The sequence below is a fragment of the Crocodylus siamensis genome, chromosome 2 (assembly GCF_052110815.1).
Source record: "Crocodylus siamensis isolate JL-2025a chromosome 2, ASM5211081v1, whole genome shotgun sequence".
NCBI lineage: Eukaryota > Metazoa > Chordata > Crocodylia > Crocodylidae > Crocodylus > Crocodylus siamensis.
Window position 1 is genome coordinate 277,395,217 of NC_143396.1, and position 18,973 is coordinate 277,414,189.

At 43.9% G+C, this 18,973-nt stretch overlaps 1 protein-coding gene across 3 annotated transcripts in view; it reads left to right on the forward strand.

The window, feature by feature from the left end:
• Positions 1–18,973, forward strand: part of KIF26A (kinesin family member 26A) — a 141,537-nt gene that overhangs the window by 106,803 nt on the left and 15,761 nt on the right. For all 3 annotated transcript variants that reach the window (XM_090034136.1, XM_090034133.1, XM_090034134.1), the window contains exons 6-11: positions 9,920–10,129; positions 14,558–14,651; positions 15,139–15,401; positions 15,640–15,823; positions 16,140–16,299; positions 18,653–18,815. In XM_090034136.1, the coding sequence (XP_089890262.1) occupies positions 9,920–10,129; positions 14,558–14,651; positions 15,139–15,401; positions 15,640–15,823; positions 16,140–16,299; positions 18,653–18,815 (1,074 nt within the window). The remainder of the gene's footprint in view (positions 1–9,919; positions 10,130–14,557; positions 14,652–15,138; positions 15,402–15,639; positions 15,824–16,139; positions 16,300–18,652; positions 18,816–18,973) is intronic.

An 18,973-nucleotide genomic window follows, 5' to 3' on the forward strand; every position in this document is an offset into this window, starting at 1 on the left:
AGGTGGGCTTCATTTGGTTCTATAACTAAGTACAGACATTCAAAAAGCATGAGCCTGAATTGATTCAATTTCTCCAGGTTAGTCTAAACTGTGTAGATTGAACTGATTTGCAAGTGCATATGCATTCGCTTTTGATTCTGGAAATGCAGGTGTATTCCTGAAGTGGCTCAGGCCAGAAGCTGAGGGGGCTAGAGCAAGCCCTCCCTTCCCTTCTGCAGTGGCCAGGTTGGGGGAAGCCGAGCTGAGGGAGGGGGTGTGGTAAGGCCCCTTCAGGCCTGTGTATGATTGGGGAGAGGTTTAAACCCCCACCCTGGCCTGCAGGGACCCCAGCCAGGGTGTGCCTGGAGGGGAAGAGGGGTGGGGGAAGGAAAAAGCCCTTGCTAGGTTTTTGTGGGGAGAGAGGAACGTGGATAAACCCTTGGCTCCAGCCAGATGCTGGCCTGTCATGGCCCCCTAAGGTGAAGGGGACAGGGAGGGGGTTTATTCCCCCCTCCCTCCCCGCTCTCTCTGGGACCCCAGCTGGGGTCTGCCTGCCTGCGGTGGAGCAGTCCCTGTCAGGCATTTCTCCCCTTCTGTCTTTCCTGCTCAGATAGCAGGAGGTGGGCATGGCCAACCACATTGGCACCCTGAAGCAAATGGGAGGGAGGGGGAGATTTAATCCCCCCCCTCCCTCCCTTGTCCCACCAGCATGGGCTCCCACCAGGGTCTGCCTGGCTGGGGTGCAGCAGCTTGTGTCAGGCCCCCGCCCCTCGCTGCTCCAGTGGCAGTGGCAGTGGCAGGGGCGTGGGCAGATACTGACTAGCATGGTGAAGGGGACTGGGAGGGGGTTTATTTCCTCCCTCCTTCCCCTATCTCACCAGGGGACTGCAGCCAGGGTCTGCCAGCCGCTGCCTTTGCTGCTCACACCCAGCCAAGCAGACCCTGGCTGGGGTTCTCGGGGGGGTGGGGGGAATAAACCACCACCCTGCCCCCTTCATCTCAGGGGGCCATGCTGGCCAGTGTCTGTCTACACCCCCACATGTGCTGCTGGACCAGTGAGATGGGAGGGACCCTGACAGGACAGCAGCCTCTGTCATGGTGTCCTGGCAAGCACGAGTCTCTTCCTGGTGGGAGAGGCTGTGCTGCTGCAGCCTGCGAGGGGCAAGCAGTGGCAACGCTAGGGTGGGTTTGGGGGGCTGTGGCCACCCAAAAATTCAGCAAGCCCCTGTAGCCATCCTCTGAGCCCCAGTGCTGCCACTCACTCTAAGCAGGCTGTGGCAGCTCTGTCTGCCCCACTCCTGTCCATAGCACAGCCTCCCGCTGTCACTGGGAATAGGCTGGTGCTCCACAGGACACCATGACAGGGGCTGCTGCCCCATCAGCATCCCCCCCTCCCCACCTCGCTGGTCCAGCAGCAGGGGTGAGGGTGTGGCTGGACCCCAGCCAGCATGGCCCCGTGAGGAGAAGGGGGCAGGGAGGGGGCTTATTCCACCCCTCCCTCCCCTGTCTGCCCAGGGAACCCCAGTAGGGGTCTGTCTGGCTGGGTGCAAGCAGCAGAGCAGGAGGCCAGGGCTGATCTCCCGGTGGGAAAGAGAAGGGAGCGGGAAATAAACTCCCTCCCTGCCCCCTTCACCATCTGCCACTGGAACAGCGAGGGGGAGGGGGGGCCCTGATGAGCTGCTGCACCCCAGCCAGGCAGACCCTGGCTGGGGTCCATGTCAGTGGGACAGGGGAGGGGGAGATTAAATTCCACTCCCTCCCCCTGTTTGCTTCAAGCTGCTAATGGGGTTGGCCATGCTCCCCCGCTGCTTGAGTGGCAGGGGGGTGCGGGGAGGAATGCCTGATGGGCTGCTCTGCCCCAGCCAGGCAAACCCCAGCTGGGGTCCCCCAGGAGAGAGGGGAAGGAAAAAGGAACAAACCCACTCCCTGCCCCCTTCACTTTAGGGGGCCATGCTGGGCAGGTGCCTGGCCATGCTTCTGCTCCTGTTTTGCTTAGAGAGAAGAGCAAAGCCAGCCTTGCTCTCTGGAGCAGACAGCACAGCCCATCCCAGGGCTCAAAAGCATGCTGGGATCCTGGGGGACTCTGATTTAACTTAAACCAGGAAGGGGTCTGGGACAGAAGTTCTATAAACCAGTTTGACCCAAATCAGTTAAGGCTTATACTACATTCAACCAGGTTGCTCTTTAAATCAGCTTTGGCCATTTTGAAACTGGTTTATATGTCCTGAACTTTTGTTCTGTTCCGGGTGTAAACCAGTTTCTGATCACTTAAATTGGTTTATGTGTAACTTCTGTCCCTAGCTGAAATATGTCGATCTAGCTTGCTCGTAGGTAAGGCCTACTATTGACTGGTTGGCTTATGCTGTGAGGCTTGGATCCAGTTCCAGAGTTTTGGAATGCTTGCACCCTTGGTTTTTGTGTTTGGGATTGCAATATGTAAGTCTCACACTCAATCTCATTAGGTCCAAGGATGCTAAGAGCTAGAGTTCTGCTTAAGATGCATTTTTTTTTCCTGAAACCTTAATCGCATTTATGTATACTGCATAATAAGCTTTTCAGTTGTCCTGTGATTCTTTTGAAACAAAAAAACTGTATGTGCAGTTGTGTGGGAACTAGGATTGTCGTTGTAGATAGCTGTTTTTTCTGAGTCTTTTGGAAGTTGATTCTTCTCCGCTCTCCTAGAGTAGAAATCCACATTTGTGCATTTGTCATCTTTAAAACTTGTGTTACACATGTATAAAATATCCGTTTTTCTTTATTCTCTGCCCCCATCCCCACTTTTTTTTTTTGCGAGCTTTAGGATCTATATTTATTTTGTTTGTCTTTACATGGTAGGAATGTCCACCTTGCAGATGTTTGCTTTTCTAACCTTTTTTTCCCTGACAGCTATTAGCGGCTGACAGAGAGGTAAATGTTAAAGAAAAAAAGACCCCCAAATCCCTGATTCCAGTGAATCTTTCTCCCATCTCTTCCATAAACAATTTTGATCATGCCCAGGTGCACTCTGACTTCATAGCACCCATTTCCAGGGCTTTCCAAGTCATTTATTTATTAATTTAAATGCTTTATCTCTGGTGGCATATTCAAGAGATGTTTATCTTTTGTCTTTTCCCAAGTACTTTCAATTTTAATAGGATTTCCTTCAGTGATTCTGCTGACCTCCTGATTCCTGCAAAAACATGAATTTGGAAAGTTCAGCAGTTTAATATTAACCCATAGTGTACAAAACCCTCAAGATCACAGAACCTGTTAATTAAACAGTTAAGTGAATGATGCACATGATTCAAAAGGCTTCTTGCATAAATGCAAATATTAATTATGGGAATGTGTAGTGGTGGGGGGATGGTTTGTAGAATTCAAATCCAGGTATAGAAAAAATCCCTTTTAACAGAAAGCCACTAAAAAACCAAAACCCAACAGCTTTTTAGCACAGAAGGAAAGATGTTATCATATGCTTTTTTAAAAGCTTCTAACGTTGGCCAAGACACAGATGCTGTATTAGGTGGTACCATGCCGTTCTGTAAGGAACAGCCTTGAAACTCAGTAGAAGTCTCCAGTGTTCATGTGGTCTCTCTCTCTTTACTTGAGCCCCTCTCAGAGGTCAGACACTACCATCATGCAGCTCATGTATCTTTATCTTTCATTCCTTTTGTGTCTCTCTTGTGTTATTTTTTTCTTTTTCTCTGCCTTGCATTGTCATTCCCTTTTTCTCTTTAAAACCAAACTTCTTGCATCTCCACTGTTCTTCTTTCTCCTCTTTATAGAGGCTTTCTGTCTCAGTTTTATTATTCCATCTAAAGCACTACTCATTTAATTTCAGAGTAGCATGCAAGTGTACCAGGCTGTCAGGGCTATTGCATATCTAGGTTGTAATCTTAGCTCCTGAAATGAACGGCCAGTTTTAAGCCAACTGATCTACCTGTTTGATAAGAACTTTCGGTGGCATCAGGGTTATATTAAATCGTTGCTTGCGTGAACATGTTTAATTTGTAAGTGAATAAATGCATTTGAATGCATTGCAAGTGTGATCGTTTCATTTCTAGACTTGCTCAGCAATCAGCGTGCTTCACCGAGATTGCCCATTTATCGACTAAAGAATTTATGAACTGTAAAAATATGCAGTTTGTGCTAAAAATGTGGGCATTCCATTTTTCCCATTTAAAATAGCTACATTTATGCAGCTGTTCTTAAACTTTGGAATTAATAGTTTGTGTTGCTTTAGTTTTTTCTGAATGGTGGTGGTCAAATTCTCCCTCTCCAGTTGACCATACTGTCCACGAGGCCAGAATCATATTTATCCCAAAGACAATGAACTTGGACTATAGCTCTGTCATGGTTTCCCGTTGCTATGGGTCAGTATACTTTTTCATGACTTCTGTGTTCCTTATTCCAATGTGGTATGTTTGGTGTTGCATGCCCCATTTGTTCATATTTGATGACACTCTTTTCAAAGTTGATATCTCCAGAAGATGGGATGATGATCCTGGGAGGATTAGATGCAATGGACTTCATTCTTAAGGCTGCCTCTGTAGTGCTCCTAGACCTTGCCTATCACGGTCTCGTATCCCTTCCAGACAGAGAACCATAGGCAGCAATACTGAACCTCTGTGTGGCAATGCATATGTGAGTGAAAGGTCTGGGAGAAGTTGCATGTGACTGTTTTTAACTGTTAGTCATGCGAATCAGGACTTCAGATGTTAGATGGAGGCATTAACCCACTGCTCTGATTTCAGCTGTGCTTTGTTTTTGCCCCACACTTTCCCCCCAAAAATCAGCCCCTGCCAAATTGGGGTACAAGTCCTAAGCAGGAAAGTTGATTTGGTGCCTGGAGTAGAAGTACCCACTTTGATCCCTGTGCCATTGGGCAACAGCAGTGGCATTTCCATTCAGGCAGCTGAGAGTAAATTTACGTAATGGCTCATTGTTCTTCACTCCACAAGTATTAATAACAGTTCCCCCTTTTTGATGTTTCACTAATCAAGCTACTCTTTCTTTGGTAGTTTTTGCTGTCTGCTAGCTGCTTCTAGTCTCTCTTCTCTTATGTCACAGCCATTGGCGACTCTTTAGCTCTTTTCAAAATCATTGATCCACCCATTGAGACCAGTCTTCAGCAATAGCTAGGTTTTCAGCTTTTAATTAAACAGGAAAGGGTTGGGGAATCAGCTGAAGATCAGGCTCTGTTCCTGCTCTATTCAGCAATAACACTGGAAAAATCTGCTTTTTTCAGTCTGCCTCCCCAAAAACAAAGTGTATGTCTTGGGGGCTCTATGATATGTGGGGAAATAACAGTAATCTTTATAGTCCTTGTCTGTGAAGAATTTTCCCACCATGGAAAAGGCATAAAAAATGCTAGGGAGTCTTGAAAAAGGAACAGTCTCTGAAAGGTTGCCAGTAAAGTCACAGGAGGTGGTGATGGAGGACTCTTCTGCCATTATTTTCCTCTGTCTTCGTTATCCCTCCCACATTCAGTCTGAAGCAATATCTGTATCACGGCACTGACCTTGTCTCATATGACCGGTCGAGTCCTAATGGCACTGAATAAGAAAGATGCAGTGCCATACTTTTCTGTGTTGGTCTGGAACCGTGTGCACGAACCCAGGATAGCCATAAACCAAATTCCCCCATGTGGCTTGTCCGGTGCTACTGAAGGATAGATCCTGCCCCCACTGGCGAATGCTTACACGGGCAGTTCCTACTGCTTTCTCCAAAGTCAGTTGTGGGATTAGGCTAACCAGCCTGATTAAGAATTACATTATCAGGCGTGTAGCCTTTTTAAATATGGAGGGATGGCATGGGTGGAGGAGGGATGGCATAAGTGGAAGAGGTAGTCACATGAATTATCATGTAGATCCAAATTTACCTGATGGGGGGAAGGGTAAAGTGGTTTATCTAAAGTCTGGCATTTTGCTATGCCCCAAGGCAGCTGTTGGAAACAAAGCACTAAAAAGGAGCTCCTCCCCCTCCCCCTCTCCCTCCATTTCTCTTGAAAGCCCACTTTTGCTGTAAAAATGAGCCTGACCCTGGAGGTCAGTTAGTGTTAGAATCTGATCCATTATGGTGAGAGATTTCAGCATCCTCTGGCTCCAGAGTGGTGGACTTAAAAGGCTCACTTGACACGCACAGCTTTTCTGGGGGTGAAACCATCCTTATGTAGGGGATAGCATGCTGTTGATGGAGATAACTCACTGCTGAGGTCAGGAGCAAACCAATTTTCCCTTTATACCAGCATCTACTACCATAATCTAATAGGTATAAGAGAGAAAAGAAAGTAGAGTTTATAGATGCATTTTGAAGACAGTGTACTTTTTAAAATTCATTTTAATCAAGTGATTTTGAAGTGGATTTTTTTTTTGCATTGAGAAGGTTATTTTCTGAACACCTTGGTAATATGTCAAGGTTGAAGGAAGCACTCTAGCACACAAAGCTAGCTTCATGCAGCTTTTATAGGGAATCAGCCTTGAATCTGTCACCTATAATGCACTTTCTCTTTAGAAGCAGCTGTTTCATTTATTTTAAGGTTCGCTTATTTTCCAGGACTGTCTTTTCATATTCATATCAGCACCAAAGAGAAAATAAAGCAAAGCGTTGAAATCAGGAGACCGCTTAGCAGGATGAACATGTTTGAATGATGTGATATCACCTTCCCTGAAGTCTCCTGTAATATTTACTAGAAAAGCTTATAGCTTTGTTCTTTGGAGAAACAGGGGAACAGGTAGTGAGTGAGAATCGAGCTGCTTGGGGACCCATTATGACATCCAAAATTTTCAGTATCAACACTTATTGACATGGATCCCAGTTGAGAAATGAAAAGAGGTGCTTCCTTTTAAGCTTCATATAAATCTCATTGGTTTGGGCACAGGGCTGTTACATTTCTTACGGTGGAAGGGACTATATATTCACCTCCTCCTTGTCCCTAGAGCAGAGATTGGACAGCAAGGTCTCCCACTTTAGGCTGCTCAGATCCCTTCCTGGGATCTGATTTCTATTCTGTTTTGTTCTGCCTTCACCTCAAATAAGTATTTTAGGCTATAAATAGATATTGCATTTGACCCAGTCTTGATTGTCGAAGGGTTTTGACCTGGATCAAAACAGGAAGAGCACAGTCCTGTAAAACAGGTAGCCCTTCCAAGTTGCATTGCTGGTCCTTCAGCAGTATGTGGACAGCCAGGTCATGCATCTTGGCTGCCTTGTTAGGGAAGGATCCATGCTAACCTTACAGTTGTGCACAATGATGTCCTGGGAAAAAGTGATAGCAGAGTGATGGGACTTAAAGAGGGACAGTAGTCTTATACATCTGTAGGGTCATAGGACAAAATGCTTTCTTTTAGGGCATATGCAACATCCATTTTTTTCAGCCTTGATAGCACTATTTTCTTTTGATGTTTTATTTCAGTGTCAATTAAAATAGCTTCATTTCTAACTAGTATTAGTTGCATTTTACACAGAGCTAGTATAAATTTGAGTGGGTGTTGTTTGGTTTTCTGTTCCCATCTTAATAGGGTAAATCAACATAATTTGAATTAAGCATCATTATTTGAATACTATGTTTGTAAAACTAATGCTAGAGAGCCTGGAAAGTTTAGGTTTAAAGTTAACAAGTCATTGTTGGAAAGTAGGGATATTCCTTATAGGTGATCTCCACTCACTACCCTTCTCTCCTCTGGTGCTATAGCTGAGGCCCCCTACACAGATTATTGGTATTGTACAATTAACTGGATAATTGCACAAATACCTTAAGACCAGCTATGTGCTAAAATACTTACCACACAATAAAAAGGTCCAACCAGCTGTGAAGTGAGACCTTGAAAATGTGTATTAACTTCATAGCTGGTTGCTATTGAGCTTTAATATGCACGTGTTGCAGGGTCTCCTGTGCAGCTGGAAGCCCTGTTGGCTGACAGGTCTCCAGTCACAGGGGTGCACCATTCCCAGTGTGTAACCCCGAGATCTGGGGGAACATGGCTGCCACAATCCCTAAGGCTCAGGGGTACATCCCCCAGCCCTGTGGGTGCATGGGGCACCCCCATGGCTGGGAGCCCCTTCAATGAGGGTGCTCCCAGCTGTGAGAGCTTGCTGCTTGCTGGTGCAGGGTGGATCCCAGGCTCCCCCTGCACCAGCAATAAGCCACGGTTCCACAATTGTGCCTCCTACTATGCACGTGTGGCATAGTAGGATGCACAATTTTGTGGATCAAGAATTAGAAACCATTACACCTTTACCTGAATGTGTAATGGGGACCTGAGTCAAATATATGAAGTACACACAGGTGCTGTGTTTGGAATGGCACATGTTCTGGAGGGTTGGTCAGGGAGACTGGAGCATCTCTGATGATGGCAGGGTTGATATATGAGATCCCATGCTTTCTGCTTTGTATATTGGCAGCTAAAAGGAGAAGTGATTGCTTATTATGTTCAATGGTGTTTTGAAGTGGAGGAGTCTCATGTTTGGCACCCTCTGTATAATAAGGCATTGGGGTCAGGTCCTCAGCTGGTATAAATTGTTGTGCATCATTGGCTTCAGTTTGCTGCAGTTTAAGAACTCCTGCCTCGTGCACAACTGAATAGTGACGTCTCGGGTATCTCAGGGGTTTTTGATACTTAGGTTAGGACATAACACCATGATTCCACTTGTAATCTAAATGCTTCATGGTGGTTGCTCAGATTCACTGGTGGAGTATGCCTTTTCTCTAAGTTTAAATCCTCTAGAAAGTGGATCAGTGGAAGTATGGGGCCTGATTCACTATTGTTCTGTCCCTGTGTACTGTGCAGCAGTGCAAAAAAGATACACAACTCTGCTTTGCTAGCATTTTACCATTCTGCATAGGTATAAATGGTATTTGTGGTGTAGATCATTTGGCAGCATTTCTCCCTCAGTTTGAAAAGACCTAAATTACTATAGGTGGAATAGATCCTTGGGTAGCATTTTACTATTTGCTCCAGAAATTTGGTTCCCTGTATTTTCAAACAAAGACTAGGATTTTCAAGGAGTTTATTAGGTTCAGGTGCCCAGCAACAACTGATGTTCATTGGGATTTGGGCGGCCAGCTTCCTTAGGCTCTTTTAAAAACTTCAAGCTATGCATTTCAGTCATATACAAAATACATTCCACCTCTTAGACAATCACATGAAAAAGCCAAACATTTATAGCCTTAGAAACTGTTTTAGCAAATTGGTTTTGAGGTTTTGGGCTTCTGAATGCTTTCTTATTTTCTTTCCTTCCTTCCTCCTTCCTCTGCCTTAAACTCCCACCCACCTTAAACTCAAAAGTCGAAATAGTTGTGCAGTGATAACAAACTTTAAGCCAAGCAGTGAAGTGCTTAGCAATGAGTTATGAGTGTGAAGAGCATCTGGCCATGGGGGTTACAGTACTACTTTTGTAATAAATGAATTGGACTTAAATGTGTTAATTAACGGGAGGGAAATTGAAAACTCCTAGGGCTTCCCAATCCTGTTTTAGCTGCCTTGTTTTTTTTTTTTATTTTATTTTATTCAAGTAACTATTAAAAATGGACTAAGAGATCTTTAGGTCAAAAACCTAATGGACATTAAGATCCTGATCAGTGGAAATCTAGAACCTGATTCACTGTCCCTGATTTAGAAAAAGGTCTTACTACCATCTCCTTTTCTGATTTTATACCCACTGTTGATCATACGTGAAAATCAGGTACCCAGCTATCTAAATGAAATTAGCATCTACAATTACTGACGGTGAAAAAGTGGATATTTTAAAAATTAATTTATTTCATGCACAAGAAGCCATTTCTGAAAATCTGGCCTGAATTTATCAAGGGGATGTTTTGAATCATGTCACTGTTACAAATGTTCAAGTTTTGGGGGAGGCAGGAAGGGAGAAGGGGAAGGTTGCAAGGGATGCTGAGCAATTATTAACTGTAGCTGTAAGTGAGAACTAAAATTGTTGCTTTCCTTGTAATGACTTTCAGGTGAAAGTGATGGTGAGAATTTGTCCTTCTCATGGAACTCATGACACATCCGAATCCATGTCATTTCTAAAGGTAGACCCTCGAAAAAAGCAAATCACACTTTATGATCCATCTACAAGTGGACCCTCCAACTTGGGTCACAGGAGAGGTGTTGTTGCTGTCCCAAAGATGTTTGCCTTTGATGCAGTGTTCCCTCAGGATGCTTCACAGGTACTGAAAATTAGCACATGAACCTAACAACTCTTCCTGCAGCCTTATTGTTTTAATGTTGTCAGTGTTCTTTACCCACTTCTACAGGATTTTATTTGAACAAGTTTGATTTTATCTCTGGAAAACAGATTTTTTAGTAGATGATGGGTAAATTTTGTACTGTATACAGTTAGCCCAGATCTGAAGTTAAATGTTTGTGCAGAAAAATTAGCTGATTGAATACCTTCCCTGTCCTTTTTGGTGTTCTTGAAAGGGCTGCAGCTAATTTGGGATTCACATTTCCACCTGATTTATGTAGTAATTCTTGTACCATCTGCAGAGTTACTCCATTGACTTCTCTTAGATTTGAGCACATACCCAAATGTAAACATTTAGTGCTGAATAGGAACAGATTCACTCATGTGCCATAAATTAAGCCCATAGTAAGTGCTTTGTTCAGTTGAGACAATGGCTATGTCTAATCCTAAAGATTGCTGCTACTGAAAGGGATCATGGAACCTTTGTATGTTTGGTTTCCTGTTTCAGTTTATTTGAGTTGTGTATTTGCATATTTCCTGAGTAGTCAGGTTCATTGTACTAATGATGGCTGTGCCCTTCTCCTAGCCCTGTAGAACAGCAGTTGCAGAGTTGAAACAGAATGTGTACTTAGAAGTCATGTACAGAAGGAAAGGGGAATTTTGGGCCTGAGTTGTACTGTGGACCACAGTACAACATCAGCAAACATATGAAGCCCATGATAAACATAATATGGGAGAAAGAAATACAGGAACTTTGCAAGGTAATTAAAAAACTGATTATGGAGAGCAATAGTTCCATCTATAAGAAAACTCAACTTCAGGACATTTCAAAACCATTCATATAAAATCTGAGCAAAAAAGACAAATTTCTTCCAGAAAACCTTTTTCTACCTTCCCTGTGCGGGGAAAGTTAGAATAATAGAATCATAGAATATTCAGGTTGGAAGGGACCTCAGGAGGTCATCTGGTCCAACCCCCTGCTGAAAGCAGGACCATCCCCTACTAGATCATCCCAGCCAAGGCGTTCTCTAGCTAGGCCTTAAAAACATGGAGATTCCATCACCTCTCTACATAACCTGTTCCAGCGCTTCACCACCCTCCTAGTGATTTAATAGCAACCCCTAGCTTGGCGTCATTTGTGAACTTTCTGAGTGTGTAAGCCATCCCATCTTCTGGACTGTTAATGAAGATGTTGAACAAAACTGGCCCCAGGACCTACCCGTGGGGCACTTCACTTGATACTAGCTGCCAGCTAGACCTTGAGCCATTGATTAAGTTTTTCCTAATATCCAACCTAAACCTCCCTTGCTGCAACTTGAGACTGTTGCTCCTTGTTCTGTCATCTGCCACCACTGACAACAGTCCAACTCCGTCCTCTTTGGAACCACCCTTCAGATAGTTGAAAGCTGCTATTAAATCCCCTCTCAGTCTTCTGTTCTGCAGATAATAAACCCAGTTCCCTCAGCCTCTCCTCAGAAGTCATGTGCCCAACCCCCAAGCCTTTTTCATTGCTCTCTGCTGGACTCTTTCCAACTTGTCCTCATCCTTTCTGTAGTGGGGGGCCCCAAACTGACCACAGTACTCCAGTTGTGGCCTCACCAGTGTAAAATAGAACAGAATAATAACTTCCTTCGATCTGCTGGCAGTGCTCCTACTAAAGCAGACCCCTGGGGTGCTCCACTTGATACCAGCTCTCAGCTAGACATTGAGCCATTGATTGCTGCCTGTTGAGCCTGGCAATTCAGCCAGCTTTCTATCCACCTTGCAGTCCATTCATTCAACCCATACCTCCTCAGCTTGCTTGCAAGAATACTGTGGGAGACGGTATCAAAAGCCTTGCTGAAGTCAAAATATATTACATCCACCACTTCCCCTGCATCCACAGAGATGGCTATCTCATCTTAGAAGAAGGCAGTGAGGTTGGTCAGTTGTGACTTGCCCTTGGTTAATCCATGCTGACTGTTCCTAATCACCTTCTTCTCAAAGTGCTTAGAAATAGTTTCTTTGAGGACCTGCTCCATGATTTTTCCAGGGAATAAGGTGAGGCTGACTGGTCTGTAGTTCCCTGGATCTTCCTTCTTCCCTTTCTTAAAGATGGGCCCTATATTTGCCCTTTTCCAATTATCTGGAACCTGCCCTGATCGCCACAAGTTTTCAAAGATAATGGTCAGTGGCTCTGAAATCGCTTGAACCAACTCCCTCAACAGCCTTGGATGCATTGTATCCATCCCCATGGATCTGTACTTGTCCATCTTTTCTAAATGGTCCCTAACCTGTTCAAATTGGATAAGTTTAAACTGGATAAATGAATATGCATGTTGTAGTCTGGATCTGGCAGGGGCAGAGAACATGGTATAAGCAGCTGCACAGGTAGGTGCACATGGCAACTGCAAGGGCTAGGAGTTACCACACAGCCAATAATCTCTGTACTGAATAGTGCCATAATCAGTGTAGGTATCTGTGCACAGTAGCTATTGATAGGGGTGCACCAATTTAACAAGAGAAGTTTTTGTCCAATACCGATGGTTGATTATTAACCAGGCCTGTTGGCTGATACCGATCTGATGGCTAATATGCAGCCTGGCAGTTTGGAGAGTAGCATTGGGCTGGTAAGTCTGGGGGTGAAGGGGTGTGGGGAAGGGAGGGGGTATGGGCGGGCATAGAACAAGGCCCCCACAGATGAGGGAGGGAATGGGGATGGGACAGGGCATGGGCTGGGCTGGTGTGGGACGCAGGATGGAGCTGCAGGAGGGTTGTGAGGGGAGCAGGGAGGGGGGCCAGCTCCTGCTGCTGCTCTTACCCCTGGGGGAGTCACAGTGGGGCATGTGCCCCCCAGATTTGTGTGCGAGGCACAGGTGGGCTGCCCGCTATGGGCTCATGGCCATGGGCTATGCTGGCCTCTTCCTGGTGTGGGGCAGGGTAGGTGGTGGCAGTGCTGGGAGGGGAGGGGTGGCTACTGTGAATTTTTGGGTTGGCTATAGCCCACCCTGAACCACCCACTCCCAGTGCCACCACCTGCCCTGCCCCCACCCATCCCAAGCGTAGCCCCAGCCCAGCATCCCTGCTGGGAAGAGGCCTGCGCAGCCCCTGGCCCTGAGCCCACAGTGGGCAGCCCACCCTCCCCCCACATACAGATCTGGGGGACATATGCCCCCCATGCCTCCCTTGGTGTGCACAGCAGTGGGAGCTACTCCTCCTTCCCACCTCCCAGACAAGCCGCCTTCAACGCTGTCCCACACCCCACCCCATCCTGCTTGGTTAGTGCCTGCTCCTGCCCCAATCCCATTCTCTCCCTCACCATGGCCTTAATCTGCCCCGCCTGATGCCCTATCCTTCCTACAGACTTACTGGCCGAACGTTGCTCTCCAAGCTGCCTGGGTGCATTCCTGGCCACGTGCATGGCAGCTGTGCGCACGCATGTGGTATTTATTGGTGACATTATTGGGTACACAGGCCAAGAAAACCGATTGCCAATAATATCAATTTTCCTTTTATCTGTGCAAATCCAGTATGGACGGATATATCAATGAACCTCTAACTATTAATGGTTTGGGAAATGCCGTGTGCAGAGAGAGAGATCCTGGCCCTTTTGAGGTCAGTAGCAAAATTCCTATGGACTTCAAAGGAACCAGGATGTCACCCTGATCTCTAACCTTTCTTTTTATACCTTGTCACAAAGGGCCTCTGAAGTGACATCTTTTCAGTGTTTCCCCTGAGCTATAATTAGTGGCCAGATTCTACCTATGTTGTCATTGCTAGAGACAGGGTTGTTAACATTGATCACCAGTATATAACCTTGGAGTTATAATGTCACTGTAGCCTTATGGTTGCACTGCCAGTTGTCTTACAGTTACATTGCCAGCATATATATATCATATGGTATAGTTCAGACTGTTATAGGCATTGATAAACTAGTAATAGTGCACTTAAATAATTTAGCTAAGTCTTTTCAGCAATAGATGACATTGTTTCCATAGTAAAGGAAAATGTGATACTTAAAAATTCTTATTCGGGGTTCTTTGATGCATTTTCTTCACTATGAATGTCTTTTTAATTTCTACAAGCGCTCTTGAGTAGCTTCATTTTGTGAAGCTGTTACTATTACTGAAAACTCTTGGCTAAACTAGTATACCAGCAGGAAGCTTTGTTGGATTGCATTCAGCATGCTACATTAGTCATAGAATCGATATTCTGAGGGAGTTGGTTTAATAGAACTGAAAACTATTTTCGGCTGTTGTAACAGATTTTATTTTAAAAAAGGGAGCATAGTTACTAAAATAATAGAAATAATGCCATAAAATGGGCAAAAACGTTGTTCCTCAAAAATATTGAGTCATTCTTTTCATGTAGCAGAGAAATATAGAGCATAGCAATGTACACATAACTTATTTGTCTTCAATCTTTTTTGCAGGCTGAGGTATGCTCTGGAACAGTAGCAGAAGTAATCCAGTCTGTTGTGAATGGTGCAGATGGTTGCATATTTTGCTTTGGTCATGTCAAGCTTGGTGAGCTCCCAAATTCGTTACAGTTAATTACTATGTCAGCCTGGTAATTACATGCTGTCAGCTCCTGGAACAATAAACCTGGAGTATATGAATAGATTAGAATTTCTTTTTAATTAGCTTTGCAAACTTATTATGGTTTATTTCTATACTGGGACCCTAAGTTTTAATTTGAAAAGGTAAAATGTAACATCAGATTAGCTTATTCAGGAACAAGCTTTTTATAGGTGTATTGTGATGAAAATCAAAAGATCAGAGATGCCTTTAAAAATTAATTTGCTTTGGGTCTGAGTTACAAAAATGGCAAAATTAATTGAATAAATACTGACTGATTAATAATTAAGTATTTACAAAGTATTTTTGCATCTGTTACCTCCAGTTATCTGTATATCACATGGTATTACGTGTAATGGAAACTGGCAACTGCATAAGGAGAAACTGTTTTGTACATAAAAGATGTGTTAAGCTTACATTTGTCTTTCCTTTATAGGTAAATCTTACACCATGATTGGGAAAGATAACTCCACACAAAGCCTTGGTGTCATTCCCTGTGCGATTTCTTGGCTCTTCAAGTTAATCAACGAACGTAAAGAAAAAACTGGGACTCGCTTCTCTATTAGAGTGTCTGCCGTGGAGATCAGTGGCAAAGACGAAAACCTTAAAGATTTGCTAGCTGAAGTAGCCACCGGCAGCCTGCAGGATGGCCAGTCTCCAGGGGTTTATCTGAGAGAGGATCCAATATGTGGAACACAGGTATAGAGGATGTCACTCCATAGGCTTCTGAGCTTGACTTTTTTCTGCTTTTATTTGACAACAATTATGACAATGTTTAAGATGGTGAAACAATTTATTGCCTTTAATTTATAATCCCCACTCTCATGGTATACATATTTGTTTCACTTATCGCTCTAGAGACTTAGTCTGTTCAGCAAAAAACCCCCCAAAAAACATTCGCCTGTTCTAATTAGTCATTTCCTTGTTTATATTCAAGCTTCAAAACCAAAGCGAGCTAAGGGCCCCGACAGCAGAAAAAGCTGCCTTTTTCCTTGATGCTGCAATCGCTGCCAGAAGTACCAGCAAACCTGAATGTGATGAAGAAGACAGGAGGAATTCACATATGCTGTTCACATTTCACATATATCAGTATCGCATGGAGAAGAGTGGCAAAGGAGGAAGTACGATCATGCTCTCTAAATTAAATTTTTTAAATATTACTTGTTTTTCTAATGTAGATTAAAAAACAATATGCAATAAATCCCCCACTAAAATCCCCAAGACAAAACTCCAGCCAATCATGAGCTGCCATTAAGTGTGGTTGTTGTGACTAATATATGCTTTATGAGATTTGCATGTAGCCTGGCATAAATGTTTAATTCAGGCATCGCCCCATGCAGCATTCATTATTTCTGTCATTTAAGTAAATTCTGAATAGCTGATCTGGTTTGAGTCCATACGCTCACAGCGCATATATGTTGTGCTTGTTGTTTCTAGTGTCAGGAGGACGTAGTCGCTTGCATCTTATTGATCTAGGAAGCTGTGAAAAAGTGCTGAGCAAGAGTCGAGATGGAGGAGGTTCTCTGTGCCTGTCTCTTTCTGCCCTAGGCAATGTAATTTTGGCCTTAATTAATGGTGCTAAACATGTGCCATATAAGTAAGTGAATTATTTTGCGTATCACCTTAAATGTATTAGCCAGTGTTGTATTTAAAATGAATTGTACCAAGGGCTTGCTGATGTCTTACATTAAAGTTAAAAGAAGTTTTGCCATTGCTTTGTATAGGTGAAAGAACTGATCTCCAGTTATGACCAAGTTAAAAATGGATCCCATACTATTGCAGAAATAGTTTCATATATATTTTTTATTTTACAACTTTGAAAAATTTCAGCCAGTTGGTCAAAAATCACAGAAACAGAAATGAAAACAGTCCCCTCTTTTTTTTTTAAGGATGGAAAGTGTGTTGGGATTTCAGAATGTATCCGTTAGGTTTCTTTATATACTGAGAACTTCTTCAAAATTCAAATACGTCCTTTTTAGCATTTTATACCCATTTACCTTTCCTATGTGAAGAATAAGCACCTTCCTCTTTTTCCATGGTGGAAAAGTACATGTTCACTGGATGGAAGTGAGCATTGATGTCTGCTTTATGAAGTGTGCTCGATTGTACTAACATGTCAAGAGAGTGCACACCTGTAGGGGGCCCTGACCAGCTGCAGCCTGCCCACCACAGACACAATCAGCAGATTTTGTCTTTCCGTGCTTAAATTTAATTGCAGCTCACTATGAAGAGCTGTAACTTAGTGCTTCATTTATCAATTATGTCATTTCACATATTTATCCAGTGCTGAGTCTGAAACAGGTGCTCCTTCATTTTATATTAAGTAAAAAGAAAAAAAAGGTGTTTTCCTCGGGCTAGTTGAGTGAATGCAATAGAATAGCAAATAGCCTGTCTGTAGGATTGTGCTTTCTTCTTATTTAGTGCAGTTGAGATTGAGTCTGGACTTGGAAGCAACTCTGATACTCAAGCCATCAGGTGCAAGTCTGAGGAACATTTTGCAGAAGCTTTAGGGGTATTTTAAGTTGTACTGGTTGGTCATAGCCCCTGAGAGGCTGTCCGGGCGATGGTGGATGTCAGAACATAGCAACTCTTCAGCTGTATTGCTTTTGGCCAAGGACTCTGCTGGCTGTATAGCAACCAGTGGTTCTCTCTTACTGAGGAAACCCTTGGGCAGCCAGCTAAGCACCCGTTCCACCTGGTTTCTGCTGTTGCAGCAGTGCGAGAGGCGGAAGAAGAGAGAGGGTCTTGACCTTAAGACACATGTAAAAACTACAGCAAACATCGCTGTGTACACCCTGTGGTAGTATGTAACCTTATAGTCACACACACAAACTTATAGCAGGCTATAAAGCACGTGCGAGTGGCCACAGAAAGACACTTTAAGTAGGTGAGCATGTCGAGGTCCTACTTTCTCCATTGGAAGGTAGCAATATCTAGTGGACTGCTGCGTTGCCACGGCCGAAGGGGGAGCTGCTTGGTGGACCTCTCCTCTTCTCCAGGCTTTCAGTTGTGGAAGTGGGGTCTGAGCTCCCCCCTCTGTGTGGTTAGGAATAATGATTCCTGCATCTCTGCAGCGGGTTGGACCAGCCCAGTGGGGGCCAATCTTTTTGTCAGGTATGCCACCAATTGGCTCTGCACCCTCGCTGAGTGCCACCCTGATCCCCTTCCTCTGCTTGATCTGCTGCTAGGCTTCCTGCTCCATGCCCAGTTTCCTGCTCTGCTTTCTGCTTCCTGCCCAATCTGTTGCTGTGGTAGTTGTCCCCTACCTTACTTACCACACACAGAGGTTGCACATGTGCCATGTATTGGCCACCTCAGTACTAGTCAACCCTTGAGATCACTTCCAGCCTTCTGATTCTATATTTCTACACAATAGAAGAGGGAGTTAGGTAGGCCAAAACCTAAAACTATCTTTAAGACCTAATAATATGTTTGTTAGGGCAAACTTGATTATGTCTATGAAGTAATATTGAGGTTTTTTTCTTTTTACAATAACTGCTCACTGGTATTTCAGGGAGCTTACAATGATGGTGCATTAGGAATACTAAGGGTTCATGAGGGAAGAAAAGATGGAATTTTGAGCTGCTTGTGTCTACTAAGTAGTATGATGAACTACTATTAAATTGACTAATTCTTGGCATTGTCTGGAGAACAAACAAAATAATTTATACTAGAAGCTTGTATTTTTGGTATTTTTGTTGCAAGGCAAGGCTTTTTTGTTATATCTTTTACTGAACCAACTTTACAGCTTGGAGAGTTGTTGGACAAACTTTTGGGTATCAGGGGCCCTTCCATGTTGATACAAGTTTTAAATAGTTTTAGGTCATATATATTTATATTTGATTCCTACTTGTACCAAACATGAATGTACACCATGAAAATGGTTCTAAACTTCTGTAAAATAATTGTGATTATTGTAAGCCATCTTAGTATTATCACTTGTTCCCTAGAGACAACAAGTTGACTATGTTGCTGAGAGAATCACTTGGGAATATCAACTGCAGAACGACGATGATTGCTCATATTTCCGACTCCCCAGCAAATTATGCAGAAACACTCACGACAATTCAGCTTGCATCTCGAATCCACCGAATGAGAAAGAAGAAATCCAAGGTTGGTGCACAAGCGAGTTGCAATTAATTTATTTGAAAAATAGTTTTTGTTAGCCTATGGTGGGGGATTTTTCGATTTCTAGACAATAAGCACTAGTACAAAACAGCTCAGCAGAGAAATTGCCAAACATGTTGGTAAAAAGCCATTGCTAGGCTACG